Source organism: Fringilla coelebs (assembly GCF_963513975.1).
Source record: "Fringilla coelebs genome assembly, chromosome: 5".
Lineage (NCBI taxonomy): Eukaryota > Metazoa > Chordata > Aves > Passeriformes > Fringillidae > Fringilla > Fringilla coelebs.
Window position 1 is genome coordinate 49,331,734 of NC_140033.1, and position 18,931 is coordinate 49,350,664.

General features: G+C 45.8%; 1 protein-coding gene across 1 annotated transcript; it reads right to left on the minus strand.

Annotated features, from left to right (window-relative positions):
* Window positions 1-78: 78 nt before the first annotated feature.
* Window positions 79-13,171, minus strand: GRAP2 (GRB2 related adaptor protein 2; the record flags this gene model as incomplete). The annotated part of the gene is made up of 7 exons (XM_084206110.1): window positions 79-258; window positions 2,463-2,582; window positions 3,933-4,064; window positions 5,683-5,851; window positions 7,566-7,685; window positions 9,956-10,047; window positions 13,094-13,171. 7 exons carry the CDS (start codon window positions 13,169-13,171, stop codon window positions 79-81), a joined length of 891 nt encoding a protein of 296 aa, XP_084062236.1.
* Window positions 13,172-18,931: the final 5,760 nt, after the last annotated feature.

Sequence of the window (18,931 nt, forward strand, 5' to 3'; positions counted from 1 at the left end):
GGCAAGGGAAGATGCACTCCTGTCCCTGTCACGTCAGAAGAGCAGCTCCAGCAGAGCCCTCTGGGCTGTACTGTGCCCTCACAGCAGCACTGGTGTGACATAGTTGGCAGGGAAGAGCCCCAGTTCCCCACGCAGGCGTCCCTTCCACCAGGAGGGGTTGGAGCTGTCCAGGACCTCCAGGATGTCCCCGGTGCGGAAGCCCAGCTCGTCGTGCTCCAGGGCATCGAAGTCGTACAAGGCACGGACCCACAGCGTTCGCTGGAGAGGAGAGAACAGACAGCCAGGGAGCAAGGAGCCAGCGCTGTGAAAGGTCATCTTGGTCACCCCTCTTCAGACCCAGTAAATACATTCACTAAGCAAGGACAAGCAGTGCTGAGCTTTAGACCAACTTGCAATTAAAGCAGGAAGTGGCCAAGATGGCAGGAAGGAGGGACCAATTAGCTGGGACACGCGAGGGACGGCGTTTGGCTTCTCAGCGGCCTCAGTGCATTTGTGGGGATTTGCACCATAAGGTGAAAAGTCAGACTGAGAGCAGGTCCTAAGGAAATTGTGTTCTCATGGCTCTGCTGCCCTGTACGGCAGCCAGGACAGCCCCATCTGAAGGCAGTTATGGGAGCACAGAAGCACTCCTGCCTGAGACCTGCTGGGCTGTAACTGCTAGGGAATGGCTCCAGGGAGCTGGCCTGGTGCTGGGACAGATATGAAAATGTGTCCTCAGCCAGTTGAGGACTGAGAGAGCCAGCACACAGGCAAGAGTAGAGAACACTGTAAAGCAGGATAAAGAAGGATACTTGTTCTTTCAGGCACTTTTGGGGCATAAGGAAGGGTCTTAAACCTTCTTCAGACTCTCCCCAAGGTCAGGTCCCCGAGATCCAAAATATTTAGTGTCTGTTTGGGTATACCAGTTCTTTTGGAGTGAGCACTGTAATGTGCACTATGGTTAGATTTTTTTCTAAGGGACTTTGCAGTCAATCTCACACTTTGGCCAGAAATCATACTTTCAAGGACATAGCTTGGGCTTCTTTCTGGGAAATTGTTGGCATCCACACCACAGGGCATGGATAATTTAGGAGGTATATCTGGCAGGGACAGAGGGAGAGATCTGTTTGAAGGCAGACAAATTTTGATAAATCTTCCATTCAGGGCCCTGCTTAGACCTTGCCCCTAGTTATTTGGTTGGGCATATAGAACTTCCTATAATTGGATTTGTGGCTTCTACATCACTGATGGGACGTGGCAGGCAAAAGCATGTTGTTATTCATTGCCACAGCCTCTGAGAGATAAAAACAACTGTATTTTAGGCTGGATTAAAATAAGGATTCGGGGCTTTTGCCAAGAGAAGAGGCACGCCCCTATTTTTTAACATGTTCCAAATCATCTAACCCAATCTGATCTTTTTCACTCATTCTTGAGAAAGGTCTGCTGCCCTTCCCTTCTCTCCTTGGATCTAGGTTCTGTTGTTATGGGCTAAGCTGGACATTTTTTCAAGGAAGAGGAGCATCCTTAGGTCACACTGAGCTGATGGGGCGTACTTTGCAGCTGGCAGTGGAGTCACAGGCTGAGGCAGAGACAGACACCACATTCTGTGTGGGCATTCACACAGTGGGACTTGGCAGAGCAGGGAGTGACTGAAGGTCAAGTGCCAGGTTTGGATCCCTTTGGAAAGTGGTCTGGGGTGTCTGCAGAGACACATCTGCATCACACCCACATCCACTGTGCTAAGAGGCTCTGACAGCCAAGGGTGTCAGGTAGGTGAGCTCCTCTTGATGGCAAAGGAGGTCTGAGAGATGTGCCAGGCACAGACAAATAGAGCTGGGTGATCTCAGGCCTTCTCAGGACTGCAGCAAAAATTAATGGAAGAGACAGTGTGACTACAAGTGCATTGCAAGAGAGGAGGAGCACTGTAGCATGGTACAGTATCATGAGGCTGCTCTCCATAGAACTTAAAAAATGTACTGCACATTTAGCTGCTGACATCAGTCACTGCCTGGCTGTGGTGACAAAGATAACTGAAAGCCCTGTGCATTAATGGACATGAAGTTCTACCAGAAGAGATCATTAGGCTGTCAGAAATGTCTTCTGCTGGACTGCTCTCGTGCTTGATCAAAATCCATGGGTGACCTTGTGCTCATTCCAGTGTCCCAGGTGGGGACTGTCCCTATTTCGCTGAGCTCATGTTAAGTTCCCTCTTCCACTGAGGCTGCATAAGACTGACCTTGAGAGCAGTCACCAGAGCCATGCTCACATAACCATGTAGTCCTACCCTCAGAGTGTCCCAGGAGCAGATTCAAGCGGCTGGGATAGAGTCATGAGACTCAGAAATGTCTTGGAAGACATGGCCTGGTAGGCAAAATACACTACTTCTCATGCAGCCTCCATGTAGGTGACATGGTCCAGACTGCTTGGCCATTGCTAAGGGACCCAGTGACTGGGGCAGAGGAGGTCCCAGGTGCATCACCTACCGGTGTCTGCTGGTGCAGAGGGTCTGTGTGTCTCCGCTGCATCGCTCCTGCACTTCCTTGGCCATGATCCCTTAGTCTGTGCATCATGTCATTCCTGTCCAGACTCCCACCATATCTTTCCTTGAAAGAAAATAGCAGCAGAAAAGTCATGTTACTGTGGTTTTGGCTGGAATAGAGTTAATTTTCTTTGTAGTAGCTGGCATAATGCTGTCTTTTGGATTCAGTATGTGAATACTGCTGATAATACGCTAATGTTTCAGTTGTTGCTAAGCAGTGGCTCGCTCTAAATCAAGGACTTCTCAGTGTCTGGCCAAAGGGATAGTCCATACTCTAGAACATTGTACCCAGTACATAAACTGGGGGAGTTGGCCAGAAGAGGCTAATAACTGGTCAGGGACTGGCATCAGCCAGTGGGTGATGAGCAATTGTATTATGCATCACTTCTTTTTCTTGAGTTTTATTCCTCTCTCTCATTATTTCCTTTTAAATAAACAGAAAATGGTAATAAAAACTATTATTATTATTACTACTACTGCTATTATTTACTCTATTTCAATTATTAATTTGTTCTTATCTCAGCCCATGAGTTTTATCTTTTTCTTGATTCTTTCCCTACTCCCACCCGCAGGAGGAGGAGCGAGTGAGTGAGTGGCTGCATGGTACTTAGTTACCAGCTGAGATTAAACCATGACACACATACATTCTGAGATGTACAAATGAGGGGATTTAAGAGTTGTTAGTGGGCAAGGAGTCAGGACCAGGCCTGCACATCAATAATTTTAGATATCTGCTTCCAATAAAGTCCTTGTGATCCAGTTCTGCAAGTAATGACCCTCATGGAAGAGGTCAGCTTAGACTGTACTATTTTGGATTTTACTTTTCAGGAGCTGAAAGTTGACTCTCAGCTGTGTTTCACAGCTGCTGGGACAAATGGTCAGAGAGGGGCTTTCTTGGTCTCTGAGACTTTTGGAGAAAAACTAAGGTTGTTCTAACTCAGACATAAAAACCATGCTTGCCAAGGGGACTTCAGCCAATCTGGAATTATTATGACCCAGTCCTGTCCACTCCTTGCTCTTCCTCTGTTCCATGTGCTGGGGGAACATCAGCTGTGCTGGTGCAGCTGACTGTATCTGAAGTCTCATCACTTTACTTTTTCTTGGGCTGCTCCATAGTGTAAAGGACAGCAAGCAGGCTTATAAATCTAGTGGCCAAAATAGCCAAAGGAGAATGAGACAAAATCAAATTCCAAGAAAAGTAGCCGTATGATCACATATCTAAGTCATATCAACACAAACTGGCCCAGGCAGATGGAGAGAAGTAGGAAACATCTAGGAAACAAGTTCTCTTTTGTGTGCACAGCTGAGGGATGCAGATTTTTGACAAAATGACTGCTCACTCGCTACCAAGCAATAAAAGCCAATGTTTCATATGCCTGGGCTTGATGACCCAGCCCCTTGCTCCTGGCAGTACCTGTTGCTGCTGCAGTATGGGAACAGGATGCTCTGAATATCTCTTGGACATAGAAGAATGATCTTCTCCAGCTGCTCCTCCCATGTGGAATCCTTCCCGACCTATCCGTTCCAGGCTCCCACCACGTCTCTCCTGATGGAAGAAAAATCACAAAAGTGAGGTCACTTCCTACCACATCCTTGACTAAAGCTGTGCAATCATTGCACACTGAGCATTACCACTACCCACTACTCTGAAGGCTTTTCCAAATAAAAGACCCCGCCTCTGAACAGAAGAACAAATCAGGAATCCTGTATTTTAGATCTTTGTAGCCACTCTCCATCTGAAGGCAGGGTAGTACTGGGAGGTGCTGGGCTGAAAACAGGGCTACTGATGTGAGGATCAGCACAGGAGCCAAGCTCTTTATTGAAATACTGCCCTTTGAATTCATTTGTCTCTGCACTAAAATCTATATATTACAATCATTTTATCATAAGGCTATAGCATCTAAAAATTTGAATTGTGAACAGAAACTCCACTGTGATGACTGCTAAACCTACTCTGCTGTGCCCATCACCATAATAAATGTACAGAGAGTTTGCCAAAGCAAACTTGAGTTCTGGTCTTTCATTTGCCTGTCTGCATCTTGGAGCAAATGCATCTCTTTCCCTTCCTGCTCACAGTCAGCCCAAACAGGTTGTTATACTGATATACATGCATACAGTGTTTCTTTCCTTCCCCAGACACAGAGATTCATTGCTGTGATCTCTCTCTTACAGATCCCAGAGCCTCTATTTTAATACCTTACTAGTATTTTTAAACCTCTGTATAAGTGGTCTAGAAAGAGACAACAACCCAGGCCCATTCTTCAGACTGAAAATGTATCATCTCTCATTTTGAGCCAGCAAGAATGACCCACATGCAGCCTATAAAACTTTACTGCTGTAGTCAGCAGGTCACATACTTTCTGCCTTGCCTCTACTTGCACATCCTGGTAATTTAATACCAGAGTCCGTTTCCCAGTGAAGCAGGACGTTGGTTGCTGCAGTGACCAGGCACGTTCACTCCCAGTACAGGGAGTGCGAGGTGTAGCAGCCTCTGCTATGTCATTTGCTGGTTCCCCTGGCACCAAACCAGGCATTCATTGGACTGGGATTTGTCTGCCTTCTCAAACATTGACTATACCTTCCCTGAAGGCACACCTTGTTCCCACATCTCCTACTTCTTCTCGGTAGCACTTTCCAGCTCCTAACAGCCAGGCTAACTGCTCCAGGTTCTGCCCTCTGCTCCTCCACATTCCTTTTACTGTGTTTGCTCAGTAAAGAAGATGGACAATTCTTCTGAGCAGACAAACTTGTAGGTGTAGTTGCACTCTGGGTGCATGCAAGCACCCTAAGAAACCAGACTCAAATTCTTCTCAGTCACAACTCACCAGTCAGCTCTGGACCTGCCCTTAGGAAATCTAGGCATTTCAGTGAGGTAAATCATGCTTCCCTTGGCATTTCGGAAGTTCAGCTCTGAGCTCTTAGCACAGCTTTAGCAAAGCACCTCTATTCAGATTTGAAGAATCAAAAAATTCTGCTCAATTACACAACTCTACATACCACTGAACCCACTAAGAATCTGTGTCTCAGGCCCCACCAGTGTAGTTATGTGGCTGGATCTCCCGGGACAGACTGTCCTCCTCCTCATCCTGAGACAGTCTCATGGGGTGAACTCCTTCCACTGAAAGGTTTTGACTGAGAAACTCCTAAGGACAGTCTGTGTTTACCTTTTCTTCTTGGCTGTTGTCCCTTAGGAAGATCTGCTTCTGCCTGGAGATGGAAGTTGTCTTGTAGTAGTCCACCAGCTTGTTTAGCGAGTGGAATTTCTCTGTCCACAAGTAATAGCTACCCTTCGAATCCCTCATCACTTTGAAGTGTTGCACATCATCTTCATGCCTAGATCCCAATGGAAAAGAGATCATCAACAGATTACACTTTTACCCTTTTCCAAAAAGTCCTTTCCAGAAGGGTACCAAAACTTCTTGCTTGGCCAAATCAAGACTTCTGGAAAGTCATGCAGTGGCAGTCCTTGTGCATACTGGGCCCAGATGTGGCTCTGTTTCAGAAGACTCATCGGTTTGCAAACACACAGTGCCCCAGGGCTGCCCAGTCACAAAGCACTATCAGAACAAAGCACAGGGTTTTAAACCCTCTCTTTTGAAATAAAGGTCACAGGAGCTTCCAGGGTGAAAAAGTGCAGTTGTAGTCTACCCAACAGCCTCTGCAGGTCCTGTTAACACCCAGTCTGCATTGACTGTAAGACCTGTATTACACCTTGACACACCATGGGGATCACCACTATATGCAGACGCAGCCATGTGAAGCCGCACACTAAACTTTAAGATGGTATAAAATCTAGTGTAACATCATTACTACATGTCATTCTTCCTATCCAAAAAGAAAAAAAAAAGGAATTTTCTGTTGCTGTTGCAAGCCAAATTAACAATCTCAAACTTCTGTCCCTTATTCCTCCTGCACCTCCCCTCCTCTCAGCTCTTGTCTGATGTGTACAATTCCTCTTTGCACCAGATGTGATCTGGCTTTGGCACCCACCTCTTTGCTCTGTGCAACTCCAGGAACTCAAAACACTCTTCTCAGAGGCTACATCTGCACAAATAAACTAAATGGGGACAGGCAGGGACTGAATGCTATCCTTGACTGTTACAGCCCCAAGCTGTTGAAGTGTTAGCATGGTTGTGGTTTAAATGGAAAAGCTCCCCCTTAGATAGTGCTGGGCCATGGTTAGGAAGAACAGGCCAGGAACTGTTCACAGAGAGCTGCTTGAATACAACTCTTCTGTTTGGTGGGGTGAAGAGGGTGTAGCCATACAGATCTGACCTCTGCCTCACTGCTTGACTTCAGGGCCAGAGAAAGAGCCTGACAGTACTTGATTTGCTGGTGTTAATTGGTGCAAATGTAACCAGAATGTTTTCCTGCATTCCTCCTGGATACTTTTTGAGCTACCTGAATCAGCAAGTACATACCACTTGAAAAAGACTAATCCTGACTTGTTAATCATGACTCTAATTTAAAACTGGTTATCAACTATTTGACTGAAAATTGGGAAACCAAACATCATTGAAAGGCTCTGTTTAGAAGCAAATGCACTGAGAAGTGCTGGGCTACAGCAAGCTGCTGAAAAGCAGCTGGGCTGCAAGCAATGAAAAACCAGTCCTTGTCCAATGGCTGTTTAGTGACCTGTGGGAAATAAGTTAACAATGTAATAGTAATCTCTTCACAGGCAGAAGTTGAATTCTTGGATTTGGTAACCAGAGTTGTCAGGGAATTAAAACAAATGGAAGACACATGTTAAGCACAGTGGGAGACTTTCCCTGTACCATTCTGCTTTGCTGTGGCTCTTTCAGAGAAGGAGGTCACCAGGGGATGCAGCTTTGGAATGGGGCAATCACTGTGTCACTCGAAAAGAGGCAGAAACATTTGGGAATCAGATGCCTAATTTGTTCTCATTCACAACACAGCAGCACTACCAGTGACTGGCAGCCTGCAAACTTCTCAAGAGCCTACATCACATTAGGAATTCTTATGAGAGGAGGCTAGGGACACCATTAAACAGGAAAAGAAGCAGGAATATGCTGTCAGAAGCAGATACCTGACAGAGATGGAGAAGTCACCGTGAGAGTTCTGACTGGCTCGGACGATGAAGCAGCCGACTCCTTTGCTCATGAGAAGGTTCTCTGCTTCATGGCGGGATATCTTCTCATCAAACCAGCTGCCAGGTGGGAAAAATCATGGAGATGTGAATAAGGATGTGAATTAAGGTGAGGAATAAAAAGTTGAGAGTAGAGAGAACGTGAATAAGCAGGGTGGAGGGAAGAAAATAAAAGGATCAGAGGAGCCACATGGCTGCTCCCAGTGGCCACGTACATGCTGAGGTACAGGGGTTTGATGGATGCAGACCATTTTCTTTGAGTAGTAAAAGCATGTACATGCAAAGAGAACAATGTAAGCTTTGGTCTGCTAAGAAGCAACACTCAGCTGAAACTGTAATTACACAGTACAATAAGGTGTTAGTCAAAGAAATTTTAAATGACAAATGTGTATGTATACATATATACACACGTAATTCTCAGACATATACATCAAATTGCTTTTTGGCAAACTGATTGAAAATTACTGGGCTGTGATGGATATATTGCATGGAACGCACATAAATTTTTAGTAGAAGCAAGCCATGAAAGTTTTACTACTAATAAATTGGTTCCTGCAAGAGTTGCAATATCACAAAATCACAGAAGCACAGAATACATAAGCACACTTACACAAATCTAGCCAGGCATAAAAACAGCAGCATAAGGCACTGGACTAATAATGAGAAAGTCACCATAAATATTAAAAGAATATGATGTCAGTAGGAATTTTTCAGTAGAGAAACGCAAAATCATATACATCTGCCTATGTCCACTCCATAGCTAAGATCTAAAATCTGCAGTCTTTGACTTCACCTAATTGCCTGTATTGCATTAAAATTAAGGACTGTTAAGTTCCTAACGTCTCTCATTTCTGCTTTGGAGTTCCTTATTATCATCACACTTTACCTATGTACCATTAGCAAAGAATAATCAGATGAGGCTTGATAACCAATCTCAATGATTACTTAACAAGAAAAAGATGGGCAAAAACAATCCATCAAAAATAGGAGGCGACTTTCTTCCCTATGTCTAGTTCTGTCATCTGGGCTGAACCGCTTCGAACTGCAGACCTGGCACTTAGAAAAGTGTCAAAGTAGAAATATTTCTTCGCAGCTCTTGCACAGAGAAAGCAACACGAGAAAAATGTGTGTGAAAAAAGAAGCTGCCAGTGCTCCTGAGTGATGGCACAGCCCTGTGAAAGAGTGAACAAGAACAACCGACTGGAAGATCTCATCCCCCTGAGGCCCAAAAGTACAAGCCCGTATTTGCACAGCAAACGAATAATGTCCTTCAGCTCAGCCAAGGGGGTTGGCTTATATCCAAAGAGGCCACTAAGTGCCACCTCCAAAGGGGACAGAGGCACTTATTTGTAACCTCAAAATCCCTGTGTGCTCCCAGTCTGACTGCTCAGGGCACCAGTGTGTTACAGCGGCGAGAACTGGGCTGGGTGCGTGCTCTGCTTGTTCACCCCTGAAATGCTGCAGCACTTCTGAAAAAAGAGGACAGTGAGAGGTGCTTCTGGGAGCATTTCTGCAAGCTGAAAGGCTGTAAAAATCCCATGCACTGTCATATTTACGGCATAGGGCTGGAGAGCACATTTAGCATGCATTCCAACACGCATCAGTCCTTTCTCAAAGTGCAGCTCCATCTCCTCAGCGGGAAGAGAGAAATGCAGGTGCGCCCGTCCCCTGGGGGATCTGTTCGTGTGTGTGTGTGTGTGTGTGTGTGTGTGTGTGTGTGTGTGTGTGAGAGGGAGAGCAGGGCGGCATGTCCGGTCCATCAGCTCTGCCGATCCAGAGTAGCACCAGCTGTCACAGCATTGCACTGACCTCTAGTGCACCGACGGGAACTCACAAGCGCTTCGCGGGGGAGGGAATGCGGCGGCAGGGTGGGAAAGGGGAGCCACTGTCCGTAAGAGTCGAAGGGGAAGAAAATTTTTTATGATTCGTTTTCAGAAAGATCTCTTGCTCTTCCTTTTGTGCTTAGCCTCTGTCTCTGCTCCCAAGACTTCACATCATGACTATTCTCCCCGTCTCTGAGGACATCAAAATGCAATTCCTGCCAATCCCAGCATCCCTCCGTGCGGCAGTAACAAAAGAGTCACTTGGGACTGATAGCGATCATCGAGATCCATTTAGCTCCGAAAGAGCAGAGGATGCTTTGGGGTAGAAATACGCTGTGCTGGCAGAACCGTGTGCAGCATTATGGCAATCCCTGCCAGCCCCAAAGTGCAGGATGTTATGTGCCCAGCACCCCCCCGTCCTGCCCTCTGTGCGTGCATGCTGACGTGGTCCTGCCAGCACTCGGTGGAAATGTGCCGTGGTGGTGACACCATTTCTGTCACACTTACGGGGGAACGTGGAAATCAATGAAGTTCTTAGGAACGTAGCCCTCGTGACTTCTGAGCTCAGCCTTGTACCACTCTTCCTGGGAGCTCAAAATCTGCAATGGAAAAATGGATGGAATAAATACATCTCCTGAGAAAGGCAAAAGTAACCAAGATTCAGGAAGAAACCTAGAATGTCTTGTAAGAATAAAATAAAATGGTACATGTTCTCTGCTCCCCACCCGTGGTGCAACAAGGTTAGTGGCTGATGACCACTTCAGAGCAAGCAAGCAACAAAAAATCCCAAGTAGAATTAGAGACATGACTTGTTAACTTCACTCCTTTGTCTGACTGCCTGTCTGCATATCTCTGATGCCTGTGAAATGGAGAAATTCAGCTTTGAAAGACTTAGTAGGGGTTTAATTTATTCTCTGTGCTGCCTTTTGTAGTTGGTACTGGAGCATCTCAGATTCACAAGGGAAGAAGAAAATATCTGTGAAAACTCCTCTGACATATGGGTATGGAGGGATATGCAGCTGTGTCTGTGTGTATTATGGATGCACAGATGTTACCATGTGCTCTCACCTGTCATTTCACAAGAGATTCTTTAGTGGGTTAAGTTGTCAGCTGCCCTGAGCTTTGCCAAGGTAGGTATAAGGAGGCAAAAAGTGTTTTCAAGACACTATTAGACTGAGGAGATTGTAGGATAGCTGGAAGTAAGTCCACATCACACACTGGAGCAGCTTCAAGTGTGCTCACATTAATGTTAACTGTAATGGTCCTTAGAAACACCACTGCTGACCAGGAAGGGCCCAAATTCATGACACTCTGGCTGATGGCCCAAGATACAGCCCTAAGCTGGAGGAGAGAGGACAGGAATACATCCACATTGGGATTTTACTGCAAATGTTGTGGTCTTTGCTGTTTTGTTTGACATTCCAGCTCCTGGGACAGGATTCTGCTGTATGAAAAAGACCATGTTCCTGCTCTTTCTGGTTTTGGAGAGGAGCCTAAAAGCATCAGCCATGACAGTTTGAAAAGGAAAAAGCCAGTGGAAATGACTTAATTTCAAATCTATTGTTAACAGTAATAATACTTACTTAGTGAGCCAGTCTCATGGTTTTGGGAGCCTAAGGCACATTTTAACTGCTTTGTATTGGCAACAGGATGTTACTGTCTCTGGAGCCGATTCTTCATTGCCTTCCCTGCCACGTAGGCAGGATTCAGAAAAGTTAAGGAATAGAAAGCTCTGGAATTCCCTACTTGCATAGTCACTGCTGTCCTTGTGCCTGGATGCTGGGTTAAGGACCTTTTTTCACTGCTGTGGCCAAACACAGGGGATGATGGCTACTTCCTGCTCATGCCTGGGCCCTGCTCTGTTGGAAGTGAGGTTTCCAGAACGACCCACCAGCTGTTTGCCAGTGCAGAGCTGGCAGGTTTCTCTCAGTGTGTCATCCTCTCAGGGAAGGATGTGGGGGGGGTAAGAGGGTGGATTTCCTCCAGTCGCTACTGGTTGAGGGCCTCATGTTTCCTGTTTTGTAATCTCTACATCAATACTTCAGCTTATCTCCTTCATAAATCAGCAGGTTGTGGCAGGCAGCACGAGGGGGCTCATGATGGGGTAGGAATGTGTGTGTGCCTATGCCAGAAGAGAGTTGTTACTCAGGCTGATTTACTGCTACTACGGCTTGGGTGGTTGAGGTGTTGTTTTGTTTACTTCAAGGACATTAAAGCAAGAGGCAGTTTGATTTTTCTGGTAGTGAATTCTCTATGACAACCAATAATAATAAAACTGGTGTGTGGTGTTGACACTTTTTATCGGAAGATTCCAGCACACTTTGAAAGGAAGCTCTAGCTTATAATGATTTTACAGGATGGGAAACTGAGGAACAGAAGGAAGAGTGACCTGGCCAACACCATCACCCCAGCCAGGGACTTGATGGAAGTCTCCCGAGAAAAAAAGGCACCAGTAAAGGTCATGTGATAGTAGGGACTGACGGGGGAAGAATTAAGAGTGTTTATCTGTGCTGAAGAGAGGCAGTGATTTCTCCAGAACCTTCTCACAGCTCTTTGGAAAGATCTGGCACTAATGAGCTTTGGATGCTATCAACTTTGTCTAAGCGCCAGGAATTAAAAGGCCGATAAAATAAAAAATGGTGGTGATGGAGAAGGCAAACCTGAGACTCAATATCTGATTATTAGCTGGAATATCTGTGACTGCACAGGGGGGTAGCAAAGGCTCCTTGCCAAACAGGGCTGTACCTCCTATGGCTGTACATCATCCCCTGGGACAGTAAAGGAGCTAAGGCCACAGGGAGGAGTAATACTCAGGTATTTCCAAAGGAAGCAGAACATCTGGGGCTGAGAAGTGGAGAAATAATTAGGGTGAAACTTCAAGTGACTTCATCTGTGGGACTTTGGTAACGTTAACAAGAACTGTTCTGTCATAACAAATCAACTTTAAAGAGACTTCCAGAAGATCTGTATTGTAGATGATCAACTCTACTTCTGCCATTGCCCCATTGTTAAATTCCTCCAAGGGTGTATATAACATTATCAGACCAGGACCTCTTTAACTATTCCACTATGTGTGTAACAGTCTGTCTCGTGGAATTTTCCACTTCTATTTGCAATTGCCTAAGATCCCTGCAGCATCTAACAATAATTACTAACAGTGAAAAGTTAGATGTAAATACTAGAATGCATTCTAAACAGTTCAAGGGCTGGAAATAAGGAAGACAGCAAACCTGCTGGACAGAACTGATCCTGCCTGTGTTTAGACATAAGTCAGCATAATGCAGTCACTGTGGATGGTTTACCTGGTCAATGAAAACAGACAGGACTCTCAGAATCTGTCACCAAAGATTTTTTGACCCACCAAAATCTGTGCCCCAGCAAAGGTGCATACCCTTCCCTGCTGACTACCACAGGACTGCAGGGCAACTAAATCCACAGGACATAAAATCAAGAAAAGTGGACGCAGACTCAAGTAACCTGGGAATCGTTGTCCTACTGCAAACCCTATGGGAGAGGAGTATCCTGCATTTGTATCCTAGTTTATAGATTTGTCTTCATCTGTTTTGTCAAGGCAAATGGAAGCACAAGAAAGATCTGGAAGCAGTCTCAGAAAAGCTGTTTTGTCAAGCTGGGGACTGTACTTACCTTCAACATATCCCCAGCCTGGAAGCTCAACTCATCTTCTCCAGAAGCAGTGAAATCAAACTTGGCAATGGCTTCCATACTGTGTCTTGGGGGCAGAGCAAAGCTGGAAGAGGCAATGTCAGATACTTGTCAGCACCCATGAGCTTCTGGGATTGTGGAGTGCAGCCTCTGGAAAGCTGACAGGCAGTGCTGGGACTGGTGTGTGGAGAAGCACACAGCACCTACGGGCAGCCATCAGTTACAGGACATGGAAAGACATGGGCAGGTAGGAGAGAGGGCATGGCTGAGCTGTAATTAGCTGAAGTCAGAAGGACAAATAACCAAGAGTGCATGCTTATTCCAACAGATCTCTTTCCCTAGAGCAATCTCATGGGAAGCACATGTATAGACCGACTCTGTCACAGCTTCCAATAAAGCAAGTGACTGTCCTGCAACAGAAAAAGGCATTTGTCCCCTGCAGTGACTTATTCTTTGCCTCAAGAGCGAGTCAAATTGCTGACAAAACAAACAGGGCTGCAATAAATATACTTTTTTTTTTTGGACATTGGCCACAATATGGAAGGTTGAAAGAGTCTTTTCTTTGTAATGGCTTAACATGGGTGACCACAACTTTCAGGCAGGAAAACACTGTTTGCAGAAAGGCTGCATTCCCTGCTTTGAAGCCGGCAGAGAGTTAGCCTATCTCAGCATTGGTAACCCAAGAGCCCGAAATATATCAGACAGCCTGCAAACCAAAGCCTGCTTCTTGGCACCAGAGCAATGTGGCAGGGGAAGTGGCAAGATGGGCTTTGCTCCTTCACCACTTCCTGCTCACATAACTCGGATGTACCCCAGCAGGACCATTTTTATACTCAAGAGTTACCAATTTCCCATGGCTGGGTCATGTACCCCACAGCCCAGTGGCAGGGCTGCCAGTGACAAGCCAAGAAATGGCCAGGCAGTGCCACCTTAAGCAAGTGCACTGCTGGCAGATGCACTTGCAGCACAGTTTCTGAAGACCATAGCTGCAATACAGAAGTAATTTTGACAATTTTTAAGCTAGGTTTGTCTGGGAACAAAGATCCTGAAGCCAAAGATCCTGAAGGTTCCACTGCCTAATCTCAATTCTCACAAAAACACACAGTGTTTATGTCTTGAGAGGAAGTGCCAGCTTGCCTGATCCAAAATATTCTTACCCAGAAAGCTCTAGAAAGACACTGTGCAAACAAATGAACAACTCTAATTAGGGTTAGATATTTCTTATCGATTAGAACTGACACAAGATCCCCAAAATAGAAACTGTTGATACAGAGCAAGCTCCAGAATTTTGCCACTTCAAAATCAAAAGGCTGCTGTGTCCCTTCTTCTTGGCAATACATGCTGTAATGTTCCTCCCCTGACACACCATCCAGGGATTTAACTATCCCTGTAACCAGGATCCAGGGCCCAGCTCTGATACAGCTCAACTCAAACTGCTGAGAATGAGCTGGGAGAAAGCCTGCAGGGCAAAAGCTCTAGGACTGCACCAGCATCAGCCCAGGGATTCCAGAGGAAAACCACCAACATGGGAAGATATAAAATCTCAGAGAAAAAACAAAACCATAGTTTAGTTGTGATAGTCAGTCTAGCTGAGTACCTGTCATGAATCATTTGGGTCACTGAGTTGAGCTGTCAGTGCCATCAGTCCTGACCCAGCTGGTGGCAGATGGCAACCATGGAGGGTGACTCTTCATTTCTGACTGATACCTGCAAAGAACCTTTGGGTGCCTTTACACAGGTGAGGAGTATGCTAACGTGTAGCCTAATATTTCATTAAATCCTAACCAGGTTCTGTGTGTGTTAACTGTATACAGCAGTTATTTATTGACTAAATAGTCTATTTCCTGCTGGCAGAGTCCCTTTGCACTTGACTAAAGATCCCTGAATAAAGTGATTCACAAGAGAGGCCATAGCATCACTGGATATTAGTTCTGATATTTGTTACAATCACTTCTACCTAAAAAAAAAATATATATATATATATGCTTCGTAGGGGATTCTGTTAGCTGACACCCCAAGGCACATTGGTGCTTTATTCTCAGGCTTCAGCTTTCCACCTGTTCCAAACATTTCCACCCTCAATTCTCCCTGTTGACCTACTAATGCTCTTTCACTCTTGCTTTTGATACCTTTTGCAGATTAGGGTCACCCTCTGTTTTACTCCAAGACATCAGTGTTACCCTGCAGGTGCAGCTCAGGCCTGATCTGAGAAATGTCCTTTATTCTTGCAGAGATATTTTTGGAGCTTCAGTCTGTAACCCTCCACAGGCAGTGTCAGCCCCATTGGGTACTAACAGAGCATGGGGGTACTGAATCGGAGGGAAATTAACCCTTAAGGGAACTGGTTAAACAATTATACTCTTTCATGGAAGACAACTGAAGAAAGAGACTAAAGGAGAATTACTTTGGTAAGGGTTGTTTTTTGGTGTTTTATCTGGCAGTGGTGGCCTGCTGCAGAGAGATCAGAGCCAACAGTGCAGAGAGATCAGAGCCAACAGTGCAGGTGGAGCCTGGACCTCCTAGCTGCAGACCATTAATCCCAGCTTGAGGAAAAGAACACACTTAATTTAAATGCAAACTATTTAAAAACAAATCCTGTCTTTGATTCTGTCCCTTAGATACAGAAGAAGTAATGGGGGTTCTTTCTACAGGGGCAAGAGAGTAGAAAAACTTTAATTTTTCAATAATCCAAATGTTAAAGGTGCTATTGGAATGTGGCCCCTTCCAAAGGAGAAGAGTTTGTGAAACAGCTAAAATCCTCCCTCTCACTTCCTTTCCAATTTCAGCAAGCCCAGCCTCAGGGAGAGACCAGGAGAGAGATACCTCTTCAAACAATCTAACACATGGATTAAATATGCCTTTCATTGCCAGCGGCTGGATTTAGAAGTGGCTCAAACAGCATCCACAGTGTCGGCTGTGTTGATAAATCAGCAATGCAGTAATGCTCTGGCCTTAAGCTCTTCCCCCACCAACTACTAAAGCAACACTAGCCAATAATCCTGTCTTTGAACTCCGGCCTAACACTTTTCAGCACCTGAACTTCAAACCAGTTCTGTTTTTCTGATCCTGTTCCTCCCTCCATGTGTAACTTGAGAATCCCCACTCCACATGGGTCAGTGCTGGGCCCTCATGAAAACTCCCCTGCCAGGAGCCTGTTCTTTCCCTCTCTGCATGCATGTGACTCCCAGCACCACCCCACAACACAGACAGACAGGGAAATTTTCACTGTTATCATAACTTCCATTTCTCAAGCACCTTTTATCCCAAATTCCGCTTTTAACTGCGTGGTGCAACTCCTTTATGCTTTTGATAGCCAAGGACAACTTTAGACTGTGCATAACGTTCTCTGTGAAAATCACCTTTGTAGAGAGTTTAGCATGAAACATATGCAATGTTCAAAGAGGGATTTTTCTGTTCCAAGTGTGAGCTGATCAGTGCCCTTCATTTTGTGCCGGCTTTCTGCACGCAGGTGAATTTTCTCTGCGGTTCACCTTTGTAACAGGGTGGATTCAAGAGGCATAAGGCTACAGCAGTTCTGTGGGACTGGTGCAACAGAAGGTTCACAAAATGAAAAGTGAAAAGCAGCACGCCTTTCAGAGCACAAGGTAGGCATCTGAGTTTGGCGGAATGCCATTCCCTGAGCAAGAACATCAGTGTCTCTGTTGATGGAAAGCGCCAAGGCCTAAAACATGTCAGCAAGCAATACAGCCTGACAGCAGAGTCCCAAAGAGTTTAACAGCGTTACCCTACACCACGTTGGTTCCAAATTCAGCAGTAACAATGCCAGGGAAGGTCACCACCTATGAAGAGTTCGTCACTCGGGGACTGCCCAGCCTCAGCCTTTCCCAATTTCACCTACTTACATCAGAAGCAGAGCAAAAATACAACAATGCACTCACTTAGTGGAACCATATGCAAAAAAGTTTCTATTTGTACGCCTGTAGCATAAAAACTTGCACACATCTCCCTTCTGAAGGTTCATCCAGTGAGGTTTTGCACCACGATACACAGCACGAGCTGCCGTGTCCTTGTTCGGCTCTGCAGGAACAGCCTCTTGGCCAGACGAGCAACCGGGGACAGGATTCAACCCTGAGCATCTGCACAGGAGCTCCAGATGACATTTCAGCAGAAACAACGGAGAAGGGACGTGTAATCTAGAAGAGCTGTTGCGGATAACAGCTTTGTTTTCACCAGCTAAGCCACATACAAGTGGCATGGGACTATTTAGCTCCAAAAACACAAACCTCTTGCTACTGAGTTAACGGTGCAGCTTCACTGACTGTCAGTGATAAGAGGGTAAAATTTATAAGGGAGAACAAGTCACTGAAACATTCAGAAATGATGCATTTAAGTCTTGGCTTTTCTGCCACGCAGAGCAATGCATAGCATTTTGGCTGAGCCTGTGTGCAAGCAAAATAAGCCTCCTAGGAACTGGATTCACAGAACAAACTTTCAGGACTCTGTAACCAACAGCAGTTAGTAAGAAATGCCCCAAACTAGGATGGGGCTTAGTTTCCCTAGGGAACCCAGGTCTCCTGTGCTCCTTCCCATCACGTCAGAGTAGAGTTGTGCAGCAACATGGGAAGCTGGTGCAACACCAGGCTCAAAGAGAGGAGCGCCTGATACAGTACAGGTACGGTATCACAGCACGATACTGTGACAGTATAAAATCCCAAATCTTTGCTGTGCTGGAAGGGTTGGTGTGGGGGAACTGGGGTGGTGGGGAAACACCTCCTTCTGTTTGCCTACATCCTCCCTCAGATCCCAACTGGTCAGATCTGGCAGAGAGATTTATCTGGCAAAAGCACTGTCCTGCTGTGAAAGCCACTAAACAAGATGGCCTTGGGACCCCACGCTCTGCCCCTCCTTCACCTTTCCTTCCTGTGAAAAACGCCAATCACTTCTTTTTAAAATTTTAAAGGTTTAATAGTAATAAAATGGTTATAGAAATAGCAATACAGTTAGAGTAATAGTAATTTGGACAACTTGAATTAGGACAATATGAGACAACAAAAACAAAGAGTTATGGAGGTCCAAGTACCTTTCTTGGGGCAGCACAGGCCCGGGAGAAAAGGATTAACCCTTAAAAACAACAGCTTGTTGCATATTCATACACTTTATACATGATGCATAAATTCCATTCAAATAAAGGATTCGGGTCTGGTCATCATCACCTTCTTCCTCCTAATCCTAACAGCGCCTTCGAGGCGGGAAGAAGTTCGACAATAAATTCTTTTTCTCTGAAGATTTAGGTGTCCTGTGGCTGCTAGCTCGCTGCAAGTCCTTTCTTTAAAGAAAGTATCTTATATAGCATAGTTTCTATTTTAACATTTTGTTATAACCCAAAACTATATTTAACACACTACTTAAGAGAACCAATACTGCATTATTTTCTAACACAACACATATAATATTCATTTCAATATTTGCGAAAAGCCAATCATAAAGTATGCATTTTTCACACTTCCCAAGCTCCCCCTGCTCCCCGTACCTGGTGCCAGCGCTCCCGGAGCCGCGGCCAGCCCGCACCTGCAGCGCTCCCCGCCCGGCGCTGCGGGGGCACCGGGGCTGGCGCGGAGCCGGGGCTGCGGCCCCGCCCTGCAGTGTCACACACCGGCCCACGAGCCAGGGGACAGCGACAGCCCGGGTGGGCATGGGGACACGGGAACACAGCCCTGTCCGCCGCGGGACAGAGGGGGCATGGCCAGGCCCTAATGGCAGACGTATTTGGTACCCCGCGTATTTAAAATGGTGGTGCCGAGTTCAAAAGGAGCTGCCCCTGGCTGCTGCTCCAGCCCAGGGTGGTTTAACAGATGAAGA